General features: G+C 42.3%; 1 protein-coding gene across 1 annotated transcript in view; it reads left to right on the top strand.

Moving 5' to 3' along the window:
* Window positions 1–11,298, top strand: part of cdk5rap1 (CDK5 regulatory subunit associated protein 1) — a 32,899-nt gene extending 21,601 nt beyond the window's left edge. The window contains exons 11-14 of the mRNA XM_037679310.1: window positions 1,113–1,243; window positions 1,344–1,493; window positions 7,144–7,278; window positions 10,831–11,298. Of these exons, the coding sequence (XP_037535238.1) occupies window positions 1,113–1,243; window positions 1,344–1,493; window positions 7,144–7,278; window positions 10,831–10,938 (524 nt within the window). The 3' untranslated portion in view covers window positions 10,939–11,298. The remainder of the gene's footprint in view (window positions 1–1,112; window positions 1,244–1,343; window positions 1,494–7,143; window positions 7,279–10,830) is intronic.
* Window positions 11,299–16,218: the final 4,920 nt, after the last annotated feature.

Raw genomic sequence — 16,218 nt, 5'->3', positions numbered from 1 at the left:
CATGTGATCAGCTGGTTTTGGTTGTCAGCAGCAAAACTGGTTGATCCACTCTGAGACGGTGCTATTTAAGAGACTGAGCTGAATACAGCTCCTCAGACTGAGGAAGTCTCTCGGATGAGAGACGAAACGTTTCTACATTTTTTTGTTGATTTGCTTTGTTTTTTGTTTTTTTTTAATGTCCAGAGGACCAGATTTAACTTTTTTAGATTCTTATCTTCTTATTACCTTGTGTATATTTGTGTTTTTTGTCAAATTTGTTTACTCTGCTTGTTTTTCATTATTTCATATGTATTTTTTTGTATAATTATGCAGCGTTTCCCCTAAATAACTTGCCATGGCGGGGCGTTCATCTCGTCCATGATTTTTGACCGGGGGGGTGGGGGTGGGGTGGGGGTGAACGGAGACTTGACCTAAGCTGCGCAGCGCGCTATTTAAACCAACAGTTTTACAGTTTTAGACCAGTGTGTGTGAGAGGAGAGAGACAGACACACATCTCAGCCGCGCGCTGTCTGAACCGACAGGTTTTTTTTTTTTTTTTAGGCGGGGGGAGAGACAGACGCACATCTGAGCCGTGCGCTGTTTGTACCGACAGTTTTCGAGTGGCGGGGGTGTGTTCAGCGTGAGGGTTCAGCATGAAGGAAGAGGCTGCCTTTAGCTTTTTAGCTAGTGCACCTGCATTGCGTGCTGCTAGCTTAGCGTTACGTCAGTGCAGACAGGTGGTTGGGGTTGGGGGGTGGTGTTCGGTAGACGGGGCGCTCGATTCTGTTGACGGGGCGGGGCGCCCCGCTTGTATAATGGTAGGGGAAACACTGATTATGAAATAATTGTCACATAGGCCAGGTTAGTTTACATAACTTTTTTTCTCTTCTTGAAATTAACTCTTCCTCCTCCTCCTCCTCCTCATCATGATCATCATCATCATCATTGGTTTCTTGATCTGAAACACGTGAAAACATGAAAAACAGAAGGAATCTGTAATGGGATGAATACTTTTTCACTACACTGTAACCATTAGTTTTACCTCAGGCTTCCAGTCACATAATGTGTTTTTATTTTTAGCTTTATTTAGAAGTCCTCTGTATATTTGGCCTAACTTCATGTTCACGTGTCAGATGTGAGCCTCAGCAGCGACTTCATCTCAGGCTTCTGTGGCGAAACGGAGGATGATCATCAGCAGACGCTCTCACTGATCAGAGAGGTCGGCTACAATGTGGGATTTTTTTTTGCCTACAGCATGAGAAAGGTGACCTCTACATCCCTGCAATGAAAACACAACACACAGTATTTTCCCTGACAATTAGCTGAGCTATTGAAGACGAGCTTGTTCTGTTGATGATCTTTAGAAGACACACGCCTTCCACCGGCTGCAGGACAACGTCCCAGCTCATGTGAAGCAGAGGAGGCTGGAGGAGAGCAGCAGCATGTTCAGAGAGGAAGCTTCCAAGATCAACGCTGCTCTGATCGGCAGCACTCAGCTCGTGCTAGTAGAGGGAGTGAGTAAACGACCGTACTTAGACAGCATTAATGGTGTCAAACCACACGTACAAGTACTCTCGATCTTTTTAACCTAAAGGTTAAAAAGACCAAGATTCATAATTATGCATGCACATAGTATTATGTGCATGCACAGTCATGTGAAAAGTAAAGTAGGCCCTCATATCAGGTTGTAAAATTATTAAAGTAATGTCAGGTCAGCAAAAACAACCAGATTCTACTACGTGATAATTAATTTGCTTGTAATTTGTAAACTTGTAGTTTATTATACAAAAATGAACCTGGAATGAAAAAGCTGTGTTAATAAAAGAAGAACAACCTAACTCCAGCCCTGATCCAGCATCTTGTCTTTCAGCACCATCACCTCTCTGCAGCTGGTTTCTGTAGGACTCCCATCGCTCTCTCACAGAGTTGTAGATAAATGTGGCTCCACTTGTCTTTTCAGTGTTGCTTCAGCTCATTGATGTTTGCAGACATTTGTTTCTGCTCAGCTATCTGAGGGTCCACCACAGCACTGCAGTCAGGTTGAGGTTCTGGACTGATTGGACCATCACAGCACCATCATTCTTTTCTTTTTGAGTTGCTCTGTTGACATGAGTTGCTGTGTTTAAGATCGTTGACATGTTGCTTTAACTGTCTGACAGTAATGATTTGAGCACAGGTCCGGGGCACACGTGCTCAAATCACCACCCCTCCACCACCGTGCTTGACAGATGGTATGCTTTGTGCTGAGATGCTGTTTATTTATTTATTTATTTTAAGCATAGTGTTGTACTTATGGATATACAGTTGTTAACTGGGTGCAAGCCCGTGTCCACAAAGGTAGTATTTCACTGGGCTGCAACTGTTGGAGACTTAATTTGGTATTCAAAATTGCAAGAAATTATGCTAATTTTAGATGCAGTCTCACTGATTTCTGATGTTTTTGCTACCAGTAAGCTGTAAAGCCATGTGTTGAGATGCCATACTTTGAAAATCAAGCCCCATTTGTGCACATGAATATTTTTAATATTTCCCAGTTTTAACTTTAACTTTGCCATCTTTAATATTATCATTCCATTCATCCATTATCTTTACCCGCTTTATTCCTTTTTGGGTCGCAGGGGTCACTGGAGCCCATATCCAGCAGTCACTGTGTTAGAGGCGGGGGACACCCTGGACAGGTTTCCAGTCCATCACAGAGACACAGAGACAAACGAGACAAACAACCATTCACTCTCTCATTCACAGCTAGGGACAATTTAGAGTTACCAATCAGGTTGGGCTAATTGGTATTACAATTAGAACAGATTATAAATTATTATAAATGGCCTTCAGTACCTTAAGTATCACGGGGTCTTGTTCACGAATGAGAGAAAAATGGAGCAAAAGATCGATAGGCGGATAGGTGCGGCATTTGCAGTGAAGTGGGCGCTGTACCGGTTTGTCATGGTGAAGAGAGAGTTGAGTCAAAAGGTGAAGCTCTCATTTACTGGTCGATCTACGTTTCTACCCTCATCTATGGTCATGAGCTTGGGGTTGTGACCAGAAGAATGTAGTAAAGCAGGGACAGCTTTTCTGTAGCTTCACTACTAATTAATTATTCTTAAAGCTAGTTCAAGCACAAAGAATATTAATTATTTAAATACAACGGATTATTTCTTTTTCGAGTTAAATTAATGCCATGTGACCGAGATAACTGTGAGGATTGTTTAATCAGTCACATGAGACACCATTTTTCTTTGACCCATCAGAATAAATGCAGTAATTTATTTAACAGAATCAAAATTTAACATCAAAACATGTACACATTGATTTGCTGATCTGTTTCTGATTAATAAAAACTTGGCATACTTTACTAGCAAGACAACAGAACATTACTGATTGAGGCATCTAGGTTACTGGCAAAATAGAAAAGTTTAAGGGAAGGAATGGAGAAGTTCAAAAGGAAGATGGATGAAGGAAGATGTATGTTTTGTTGACCAGAATTAGCATGCTTCTTTCAACACCAGCTCAAACTCCCGGTCCACTTAGTGCGTAACAACTCGTGACGTCTCTTTACCTTTGCAGAGGATGGATCAGCTCCGGTCTAGATGTCCCTATGCACGCTACCTTTCAGCGTCTCCGGTCAGGGTGGCTGGTCATTGTCAGAAGTCGTGTGGTTTTTACTCCGTCCAACAGAACAAGCTTCCTTCGAAGTTGTAGGGCGTTACGCCCGGGTGAGTTCACAACGAGGCGCTGTGACTCCAGCTGGGATGGACGGACCCTCGTCTCACGGTCAAATCCATCAGCTATTGATTAAATCTGAAAGTTCCTTAGGAACTCTCAGGAAGACTACATAGTCCCAAGAAAGATTCAGGAAAACTGAGTAAGACTCCAGGAAGACTGAAGAAGGCTGAGTCCGAAGTTCCACTCAGAAGTGGAAGACTCCGGTGAAAAACTCAAGAAGACAGAAGACTCGAGAAGACTGCGGTCAAAGACTGCATAGTTCCAGGAAGTGTTGACTTTTAAAGAGTCACTTCCGGTCAATTGGTACTTCCTGATTGGTTGAAACAACCAGCAGGGGCGGTGTTTCAGTGATGTCAGAGGGTTATTAAAAGTCAAAAAGACAGCAGGAATGTTTACGCACGGTTAGTACAGACAGAGGAATGTTATGGCGAAGTGAGACAAATGCAGATGCCAGTTGAAGTTATTTACTGTCTGCTAGGTTTAAAAACAAGACACTTCGTTCTAATAACTTGCTTTCTGACTGTTGACCGACATCCCTGACTTCTGACCGACATCACTACTCCTCATTCAGACAGAAGATCAAAATGCACAATTACTTTGTAAATAGACATTTAAAATGATTTCTAAGTCTAATGAGGTTTAAAAATCATTAATACTGTTTCACAGTTGATTTAAAATGAGTGGTTCACTTCAACATTTAGAAATGGTATGAACTAAACACACTTTGATTATCAAGATATTCTAAAATAGTAATGATAATGTAAAAAAGAAGAGTGTTCTTTCAATTGATTAATTCAGGATACATAAATAGTCTCTTGATGAGATAATTTGTATTTCTGGATTCAAATCAATGAAATAACAGTTCCTGTCCCATGAAGGTCTTCAGAGACAGATTGTTGTCGGAGGCCTAGTTCACTACAAGAACGAGATTTCGGATACAAGCGGCCAAAATGAGTTTTCTCCGCAGGGTGTCTGGGCTCTCCCTTAGAGATAGGGTGAGAAGCTCGGTCGTCCGGGAGGACTCAGAGTAGAGCCGCTGCTTCTTTCAGCTGAGAGGAGCCAATTGAGGTGGCTCGGGCATCTGGTTAGGATGCCTCCTGGATGCCTCCCTGGTGAGGTGTTCCGGACATGTCCCACCGGGAGGAGACCCAGAGGAAGACCCAGGACACGCTGGAGGGACTATGTTTCTAGACTGGCCTGGGAACGCCTTGGGATTCCCCTGGAGGAGCTGGCCCCAAGTGGCTGAAGAGAGAGAAGTCTGGGCCTCTTTCTCTGGTCTGTTACTCCCACGACCTGACTCTGGATAAGTGGAAGAAAATGGATGGATGGATGGGACCATCAGTACACCAGTTCACTAAAATGCAACAAACTTTGGGGTCAAGTGTCCTAAACCAAATCATCTGGAGCAAACACTATGAGCAGATCAGACCTTCAACATCCAGGAGCAGAGCTCCAAAAATAATCGGCATCAAAACATCAGCATCAACAAGACAAAAAGAGGATCTTAGTAAAAATATCATTTATAGCAGCTCTTACTATAATTTTAATCAGAAAATACAGAACAGTTTAATCTCAAGCTCCATATTCTGCAGCTTGTCTGTAGTAGGGTTGCAGGTCCAGGAGACAAACCCAGACATCTCTCCCCAGTGACACTCCAGCTCCCTTCAGGGCACACTGAGGCTTTCCCAGGCCAGAGAAGATACACAATCTCTCCAGAAAGTTCAGTGCCTTCCCTAAGGCTTTTTCCCAGTGAGACATGCCTGTAAATCTTCTAAAGGGAGGCGTCTAAGAGACATCCGAATCAGATGCTTGAACCTCTTCAACTGACTCCTTTTGATTCTAAAGAGCAGCTGCTCTACTCCAAACTTCGCATAGATGACATCCTCACCCTATTTCTAAGGCTGACCCAGCCACTCTATGAACGAAGCTACTTTTGGCTGCTTTTATATTGGATTTTGTTCATGGATTTTTGGTCATGATCCATACCTCATGACCATAGGTGAGGGCTGGAGCATAGACAGACCAGTTCCTTGATAGCTTTACTTTCAGGAAGAGAGCCCGTACTCCTACAACATCCCCACAGAGTGGACCTTCTCCAGGTCCACAAAACACATACAGAAGAGTCAAACACCCACTAGCCCCTTAGCAAATCTGGAAGTGGTAAGATCTTCACATGTTCAGTGTTCCAAGACCAGAACGGAAGCCACACTTGTCCTCCTGAATTCAAGGTTTGACAATCAGTTGAAACTTTACTACCAAGAGTAAACATTTCTGAGGAGGATAAGAAGTGTGATCCCACAATAGTTGGAACACTCTCCTAAAGTGTTGCATTTACCAAAATTGATGTCTTCAGTCTTATTTTTATTTAGATTCAGTTTCAACCAGGTGTTAATGTTTAGACAGTTCAGGAGCAGTTCCAATGAAATTACCCTGTCTAACTTATTGGGCAGATAAATCTGGATATCATCTGCAAAGCATTTAAAAGGAATGCTATATTTTCTAAAATGGACTCCAATGGCAACATGTAGAGCTTGAAAAGAAGTGGACCTAGAATAGACCCTTGTGGGACCCCACAAATCAGAGGAGCTGCAGAAGAGAAATATTCCCCTAAATGAACAAATAAACTCTTATTTGCAGGTAGGAGCTAAACTGTTAAAACTTTTATTTTGATAACCCACCTGTTTAAGTCGAGACAGCAAGGTGTTCTGGTCCACGGCATCAAAGGCAGCAGAGAGGTCTAAAACAGCAGAACTTCCTGTTTCAACAGTTTAAAGGTCATTTAAAACTTTGACCAGGACTGTCTCTGTGCTGCGGCCTGATTTAAAACTGGACAGGAACTTTTCAAGAATGACGGTAGTAAAAAAAATCTTTGAAGTTGGTTAACAACTTTTTCTAAAACTTTCATCAGAAAAGGCAGTTTTGAAACTGGTCTATAGTTTGAGAGCAATGCTGGGTCAAGGCTAGACCCAACAATGGAATATAATTAAAAAAAATAGCATGAAATTCTGACTTTTCAAATATGCAGAGAACCATACAAACACTGAGTGTTTGTGAAAATGAAAAACACATTGAAGAGCACTTTGTACAGACAAACTGAGGTTAAAAGGTGGTAAACACTAAACGTGTTACTGCTGACAGGGACACTCTGGAACACATTTTAAACTCAGTTTATAAGAAACAGGAGAAAAGAGCATTCTTCACATTCATCACAGGTCAGGACTACAGATGGACGTGTGCTGCTCAGCATTTTGTTCAGCCACGCTGAGTTGAGGGTGATGGAGATATGAACTTGATTACTTCCTTTAGAAATAAAGAAATTGAAATGGTAATTTATAACATGGCTCATTGTGAGCAACAGCTGTAATTCTGTACCAGTCCAATGTTACTCTAACCTGTTAACCAGGCAACACTGTTCAACTCTTGGTTTCCATTTTCATTAAGGACAGTAAAAGATCTGCTGAGGACCTGTGTGGGAGAACTGATGGCAACATCAAAGTGAATTTCCCTAAAGGAGATGTTCAGCATGCTGTATCCAGCTCCACACCAGTCAGTGCTGGACACTATGTGCTGGTCAAGGTAGGGTGAGACTCATACTTTCACTCAGTAGATGCCTTCATAATCACGGGCACGCCTAATGGTTCTGAAAAATACACTCAGATTTTTATATTCGGTGCTATCATCTGCTGCTGCCAAAAGGCAAAGGCAGATGATAATGTTTTTGCCTGTTTTTGTATTTGGGTGTGTCTGATATTGAAATAACACGTAAACCACTGGGCAGATGTGAATAAACATCATCTTGCAATATTGTCTGAGGCTGCGCATAAAGTTACCTTCAAGGTTTGACCAAAACAGCTGTAACTCATTTTTCAGTGTAAAAGGTTTAAAATGCTGGCATAGGCAATACTCATTTATTCAAGGAATGCTAGGCCTTTATGGTAATTTTATACTAGTTTATAGCTTAAACAGCTTTTGTACTGCCTTTTATGGCTTTAAAACTTTCATAGTTTTCATCTTGTACTATTTAAAGTATCGTTCAGTTTGAAGAAGATTCCATTAATATCCAGATTCATGCTCAATAATCCAGGTGGAAAAATCTAACAAAGTCGGGTGCTGTGGACAGATAGAGATGGTTTGAGACAGGAGTGAAGGAGGCCATCTTTACGAAGAGAACCTGTTCATCATTAAACAGGGGCGAAGCCTCCGTGTTCAACTGTCCCCCTCTTACATTGCTGTTATTGCTAGTATCACTCAGTCCACTGTGAATAACAAGTGGCCATCAGGGCATTAACGATCAGTTGTTAGGTTGATGGTCCTCCTTTATCATGTGAACAGTGAACACAGTGTGAACACTTTATCATGTATTGAGCATGCATCAGGATATGTGAACATCTAGTTCTGAATGTCAACATGAAACTGGTTGATCCACTAAACGCTCCAGTATACTACCGTGTACGTCCGTTCACGCGTATGTACGCGTGTACTGTACGCAGAGGGTTCAGACTTTGTACTCCAGCGTACACCCCGAGCAGCTGCAGAGCAGCTTCACAGACAAGGGGCATTTACCTTCGGGACAAATTGAGGTCGCCGATTGGTCATTTTCTGACACGCCTACTGGATTGATTGACAGGTCGGAAAAAAGAAAAAAAAGCGAGCGCTGGCAGCCTCAGCCACAGCGGTGTTCTGTGTTTATATGTTGTTAATAAAAAGATCTAAAAAAAAAACAAAAACCAGCGCTGGCTCTACAGCCCACACATCAGACCAGCCCACCAGGAAATCTCCAGACGCTCCCGCAGCCATGCTGGACCTGAGTTTAATTCGCTCGTGACAAATTCCTTCATTTCTCACCATTTCAGTCATGAAGTCAACGGAGGAGGAAGAGATCACTGCCTCTTGGTAAAAAAACAAAAGAAAAGGCCAGATCAGAGATGAAGAAGGGGAATTTAATACATTGGTGTCGCATACAAAACAGTCCGTCGCTGGGCAGTTTATTGTGTGACACTGCGTACACGTATGCAGTCGCAAAAATTTGAGCTTTGCATGGACATGCCCTGGGGGGTACGCTCGTACCTTCGCGTACGTACGTGCGTACCTCTGCGTATGGACGTACGCGGCAGTATACTGGGGGCTTAACAGAAGGTGCTATTTATAAGACTGAGTTTGTTGTAGCTCCTCAGACTGAAGAAGTCTTTTGGATAAAAGATGAAACATTTCAACAAGTTTATTTATTTATTTATTTATTTATATTTAATCCGTCCAGAGGACCTGACGTAACTTTGTTAGAAGATTCCATTAACAAACAAACTCTTTGGTATTACAGTAGTTCCTCACTTTTTTGCGGTTCATTTTTCGCATGTTCACTCTATCACGGTTTTTCAAAGTGAGATTGGACATGATATTTCAGAAACTACTGATCTTCTGGGATTTTAACGCAGATAAATATCCAGTGAGCAGCAGTTCTGTGGACAGCAAGCCTTGTTAGTTAATGTCAGAGGTCAGACTGGTCTGAGATGACAGCTTCATCACTTGTTACACACAAAGATCTTCAGAAAACCAACTCTGAACACATGTTCAACCTTGCAGCAGATGGGCTGCAGCATCTGAAGACCACACTGGGTACCACTCCTTCCAGCTATGAAGGAAACTGAATAAACACAGACTCATCAAAGTTAGACAATAAGAGATCATATAAAACTTCTGTGGTCTGACAAGTGTCAGTTCACTGAACTGCAGTGGCCTCCACAGTCAGTAGAGCTAAATTCAGTTCATTTATGTAGCACCAAGTCACAACAGAAGTCGTCTCAGGGCACTGAACAGAAACATTCATATGTAAAAATAAGTTAACAGAAATTTTCATATATAAAAATAATAATTTAACATTATTTATCTGAGGAACAAACTGCTTTGAGTTTAACTCCATCGCAGAACTCTCATCTTGAGCAAACATGAAGGCAACAATGGAAAGGAAAAACTCCCTCATGAGGAAGAAACCTTTAGCAGAACCAGACTCAGGACAAGCGGCCATCTGCTTCAACCGTCTGGGTTTGGTAGGAACTAGGGGTTGAACGAGTATATAATTTTTAAACTCGACATTAACATAATAAAACCCGAGTAGAACTCGAGTATTTGATGACGTCATAGATCTCAAGATACAAAAATAAATAAATAAATAAAACCGAAATAAAAGGTAATTATTTACAAAAAAAATGACCAACAAAACATTGGGAGCGTATATTATACTCCTACCATTTATCATACTGCAAATAAGTCACAGGAAAAACTAAACTATTAGTTATTATTAAACTGCAAACGGGAAGAAACGTGCAGCACGTCAGAAACAAAACTTAAAACAGTGCGGGGGGGTGGAATATAATATTTTGTCTCATCTGTTTAACTGGGTTCTCTTGATCTACTTTTAGGACTCGTGTGAAAATCTCACGATGTTTTAGTTCCTATTGATGCAGAAATATAGAAAATTATAAAGAGTTCACAAACATTCAGACACCACTGTACTGACAGTGGATTATTTAAAAGCAGCTGTTATTCAGAAAAGGTTTTAGTTATAACACTTTGTGATTTTCATCAAAGGTGTTCCATAAAATAAAGGTGTAGCCTCTCTTGAACTGATGCTTTTTACCTGCCAGAGTTTTAGACCAAGATTATGTTATCATGAGAAGTTTTAGCTGTTGGTCAAACCATGTGAATGACATTATGTGTTGTATTAGAGCTCGGTGTGTGTCGACACACTAATACGACACTGTGACATCACATTTAAGCACATATCTTTAAATATGGCTAAATAATAGCAAGTTTTGTCTTTTTTTTTTTACTAATGTTGGTTAGCTATGGCAGCTAAAATAATTAAATTGGATTGATTCCAAAATGTTGGTTGTCTCTTTACTTTCTAAAAGAATATTTAAATTTTGTCTTGTGGTCCATGAGATATTTTTCTAACATCAAACATGGCTGCCTCACCTTTGGGCGATAATGAACTTACTATAAGTAAAAGCATGATTTTTTTAATAACTTGAAAAGAAAAACATGTTACTGTATTAAAGTGTACAAGTCTTGTTAGTCTTTGCTCCATGTTTGTGCTTGGCTACATTCGGCTGCTGTGTGTGTCTGCTGCAGATATTATCAGCTACGTCTCAGACCCTGAGAGGCCGAGCTCTCAGCCTGAGCTCCCTGAAAGGAGCAGCGACACACACACACACTGACTCGCCCTGTGGAAACAACTAGGATGGACATGTGACACCACCCGACCTGGTATTCATGTTCCTGGGTGGATTTACAAACAATTATTATTATGAAGCGAAGTGTGTTCATGCAGAGCTGTTGCTGTAATTAGCTATGAAAAGTTCAAACATATTTATACCGTCACCACTGACTGTGTGTGTTACAGCTAACAATACTTTAAGCCTTATATAAAACAATTTGTTCATAACAGTTGACTCTGATTATTTTTCTGAAACAGGGATGTTTGATTGATGCCGTAGCATTTTAATGAGATTCTTCAGGAAGCAGGGAAAACAGCAGATCAGCACATCTGTAGCTTTAGTCCACACAGTCAGAAACTCAAGAGAAAATTCAGCTCAAGTCAGCAGCTAAAAAAGTGCTGCGATCTGCTTTAGAAGCAGTGTGTTGTTTCTAAACAATAAAGCCTCGAGCTGCAACATGTCTCCTGTCATTATAACAGTCTTTAACCACAATTTACAGCATGTATTAAAAGACATTTATTTAAAGAAAAACAGAAATATGTTGTTACGAAAACATAGACGATCTCAGGTGAGTAAAATCACAAGTTGTTCCAGTGGAGTGCATGTTGTCAGGTTGCAGGAGTTACTGTGTGAACTGAACATCTGTGCCGATCAGAATGTAGTCCTGCAGAAAGAAGATCAGAATGTTTTAACATCACAGCTTAGGCACAGTTTAACAACAAAACTATCACTTCTCTTGCCTTCAGGATTTGAAGCTGGGGGTTCACAAGCTCCATCTTTCCTAAGACAGGAAGTGGGTAACCTTCAGCAAGATGAACTGTGAAGAGACATTTATCAATTTAGCTCAGACAGTTGCAAAACATAATGCAGTAGACCAAGGGCGTCAGAAGCATCCATAATATGGGGGGGACACAAAGATGTGTGTAGGTGTGTGCGTGCGCGCAAAAAAAATGTACTCTAATGCACAAAAAAAAGCAACATTTCACCTAGAATTGCTTTAGTTCCACACATTTAAAGCATGTTTCTCACCAAGTTTGTGTAAATTCAGCTGTGGGTTTTAGAGCCCTTTTATCTTTAATACACTTTAATACAGAGCGTCAGATCTGCACTATTTGTGTTTATAGAGAAATAAAAAACATCACCACTGGACTTTTTTACTTGTGTTCAACACTACTCATCTAAATGATGTTTCTCACGAAGCTTGAGGACAATAAGGTGTGGGGTTTTAAAAACATTTCAACTTTAATGCACCTGAACACACAGCGTTTCTTACACCTGTAGCGTCTTAAGGCTCCAGTATACTGCCGCGTATGTCCGTTCACGCGTACGTACGCGTGTACTGTACGCAGAGGGTTCAGACTTTGTACTCCAGCATACACCCCAAGCAGCTGCAGAGCAGCTTCACAGACGAGGGGCGTTTACCTTCGGGACAAATTGAGGTCGCCGATTGGTCATTTGCTGACACGCCTACTGAATTGATTGACAGGTCGGAAAAAAGAAAAAAAAGCAAGCGATGGCAGCCTCCGCCGCAGCGGTGTTCTGTGTTTATATGTTGTTAATAAAAATGTCTAAAAAATAAACAAAGCGCTGGCTCTACAGCCAACACATCAGACCAGCCCACCAAGAAATCTCCTGACCCTCCCGCAGCCACGCTGGACCTGAGTTTAATTCGCTCGTGACAAATTCCTTCATTTCTCACCATTTCAGTCATGGCATCAACGGAGGAGGAAGAGATCACTGCTTCTTGGCAAAAAAACAAAAGAAAAGGCCAGATCAGGGATGAAGAAGGGGGAATTTAATACATTGGTGTCGCATACAAAACAGTCCGTCGCTGGACAGTTTATTGTGCGACACCGCGTACGCGTATGCGGTCATAAAAATTTGAGCTTTGCACGGACATGCCCTGGGGGGTACGCACGTACCTCTACGTACGTACGTGCATACCTCTGCGTATGTACGTGGCAGTATACTGGGGGCTTTACAGCGTCACACTTACTGCTAAGCTAAGATGCTACAGATGTAGCGCTGCACTCAAGCATCCTCCTAACATGAATATATGTTGATGATCAACCCCCTGGTCAACAACTGCCCGCACTAAGCTGCTAAACTGGCGAGTGAGCAACACAGAGGTGTCTCCATCTCCTACACCTGTGCGCGTTTTCTATCGAAGCAGGAGACTCAGCAGCGGCTGCCTGCACAGTTTCTGCTCTGTGTGTAGAGGTGGAGGTAACCTGGAGGTAACCAGGAAAACCTGGAGTGGAGTTTTATTAGATTGAGTATTCCTATTACTCTCCTATTAATCAAGTGGAATGGATTTGTTCACGAAGAAAGAGAAACCGCGCCACCTGAACTAATGTTTCATAGTAAAGTGTGGGGGGGTCCAAATGAACGTTTTTTTTTTTAGTGTGGGGCGGGACTTGTCCCATAATGGTTGCAACGCCTATGCAGTAGACACAAGTTGACAGTAAGGCATGAACTACTGCACAGTTGCTGGACTGAATTAAATAATTTTAAAATGTTAAATGGACTGCATTTATATATCACCTTTCTATCTGATCAAGATACTCAAAGCACTTTACAACAATCTGTGCTTCATTTACACATTCATATAGCACTCTACTAGATCTAAAGAATAATCAGTGTTTTATCACGTTCATACACTGATGGGACACACATCAAAGATAATGAGGGGTTCAGTGTCTTGCTCAGGGACACTTCAACATGTGACTGCTGGTGGAATCGAACCCCCAACTCTCCCACTGAAGGACAACTGCTCAAACTTATCTACTGCAAACCCCGCCTTGTTCGACCACTTTGATCGGGGCTCTGGACCCCCACCCCCTCTGCTTGTTGATGTCCCCATTTACCTGCAGCGTGCGGCGTTTCTGCCCACCTGAAAACATCGCTCCAGGCACCGTGGAAGATGTGCCGGCCGTCTCGTGTGGATTAAAGCCAGCATGAAGCTCTCTGCTGCTTCGTCATCTGCTGCTGACCATCAGATGTTAAACTGTCCATCCGAATGCTTCGCTGATCCGCTCAACTCCAGCCTGCTACAGGTGGCTGGGCCTGGTTCGCGCAGTGGGGTTTTGGCCATCTCCAGTGGAACTTAACCAACTTCGGATTGTCTGCTGCATCATCTCCTGCCGACCATCTGCTGGGTATTCGCCTGTCCGGGTGCTTCGCTTATCCTGCTGGGTCCTGCCTGATCCCCGTAGTCGAGCCTGGCCCGCGCCGTGGGCGCGCGCACAGCTGCGGCGTCTCTGGTCCTAGGAGGCGCAGTTCAAACTCCAAAAATCTGAAACAGCTGACCTGTGCTTCGTGCTCAGCTTTTCCTTCAGCTACTGGTCCTACAAAGATTGCTCTGCTGAATGTGAGGTCGCTGGCAAATAAAACCTTCATCTTAAACAACTTTTTCTGCTCCAATGGATTGGACTTCATGTTTGTTACAGAGACCTGGCTCATCCCTGGTGAGTTAAGTGTTTTTTCTGAACTTTTGCCGGTGGATTGTGCCTTTTTTAATGCTCCAAGGACTTCTGGTAGGGGTGGTGGTTTATTAACAGTTTTTAAAAGCTCTGGAACTGCAGACAGCTATAGGATGTAACTTTTCAGAGTTTTGAACTGCTGTATTTTGAGCTGGGCCGCTCGAACCCAACACTGTGCAGCGTGATCTACAGGCCACCCTCGTACAACAAAAACTTCATAAGTGAATTTTCTGACTTTCTGACTGGAATACTGCTCAATTACGACAGGGTCTTGATTCTGGGAGACTTTAATGTACACGTTTGCTGTCCTGACAAGCCTTTGGTGCAGGAGTTTCTAAATCTGATCCAATCTTTCAACCTTGTGCAAAATGTTGTTGGTCCAACTCATCAACAGGGCCATACACTTTATTTAGTTCTGTCTCACGGTTTATCTGTGGTTAATCTGGAAATTGGGGATGTTGTTTCAGATCACAAACCCATTTCATTGGAAACCTCTGTTATTCATGAGTCTAAATCCCCCGCTCCAGCCAAGAGTTGTCGGATATTTAACTCTTCAACCACTGCTCTTTTTCCCCCTCTGCATTCATTACTGATGCTGCTTCAGTCCCTATAACCTCTGCCTGAATTGGTATGCAGGAGCTGCTCAGCAGGCATGATGCAACCTGCTCTAAGATTTTAGACCTCATGGTCCCGCTAAAAATCAGGCGACCAAAGCGGGCACCACACCCCTGGTTGAACGCGACCACTCGAGCAGCCAAACATCTATGCAGGAGAGCTGAACGCAAGTGGAAAAAAGACAAATTACAGGTTTCTTTGATTATGTTAAAAACATGTTTGAAAGATTATCAGAGCATCGTTAAATCTGAAAAGAACAAATACTTCTCCCAAATCATTGCTTCAAACAGTCATAATCCCCGTGTTCTTTTTAATACCGTAAATTCCATTTTAAATGTGCCTCGGTCTGCCAGCATGGAGGCCTTTGTTGACATCTGCAACAACTTTACCAGATACTTTGCTGATAAGGTAGAGTTGATTAGGTCATCCATCCCCCAGTCCACAACTGACCCCTCTGTCTTTGTCCCTTGCTCAGCTGTCTTCATACAGCTCAAACCCATTTCACTCCCATTTCTAAACAAAGTCATTAGTCAGATGAAACCCTCCGGTTCCCCTGCTGACCCCATTCCTGCGATGTTTTTCAAAGAAGTTCTACCCACGATTGGACCCTCTGTTCTTACTATTGTAAATAGTAGTATTGTGACAAGTGTGGTTCCCAATGTTTTCAAACATGCAGTAGTTCCTCCGTTAATTAAGAAACCTGGACTTGACCCTTCGACTTGCTCAAATTTCAGACCAATCTCAAAACTTCCCTTCCTGTCCAAAATCCTGGAGAAAATAGTTTTCATTCAATTAAACACGTTTTTGAATGAGAATAGAATCTTTGAGATTTTTCAATCTGGTTTTAAGCATCTCCACAGCACTGAAACAGCATTAGTAAGGGTTTGTAACAATATTATATCAAACGATTCTGGTCAATTTGTGGTACTTGTGCTCCTGGACCTTACTGCTGCTTTTGATACTTTGGTACCACAGTATCCTTATATCACGGCTGGAAAAGTGGGTTGGGATCACAGGTGCTGCATTAGAATGGTTCCGCTCATACCTGAGTGGCAGGAGTTTCTGTGTCATGGTTGGTAACAACGTATCCGCCTCATTACCTCTTTCTTGCGGGGTCCCACAGGGTTCGATTCTTGGACCCCTTCTGTTCTCACTTTATTTGCTCCCACTGGGGTCCATCCTGAGGAAACATGGTCTTTCATTCC

The sequence above is a fragment of the Nematolebias whitei genome, chromosome 7 (assembly GCF_014905685.2).
Source record: "Nematolebias whitei isolate Nwh7 chromosome 7, NemWhi1, whole genome shotgun sequence".
Classification (NCBI taxonomy): Eukaryota; Metazoa; Chordata; class Actinopteri; order Cyprinodontiformes; family Rivulidae; genus Nematolebias; species Nematolebias whitei.
This window is presented reverse-complemented; position numbering and strand designations above follow the sequence as displayed.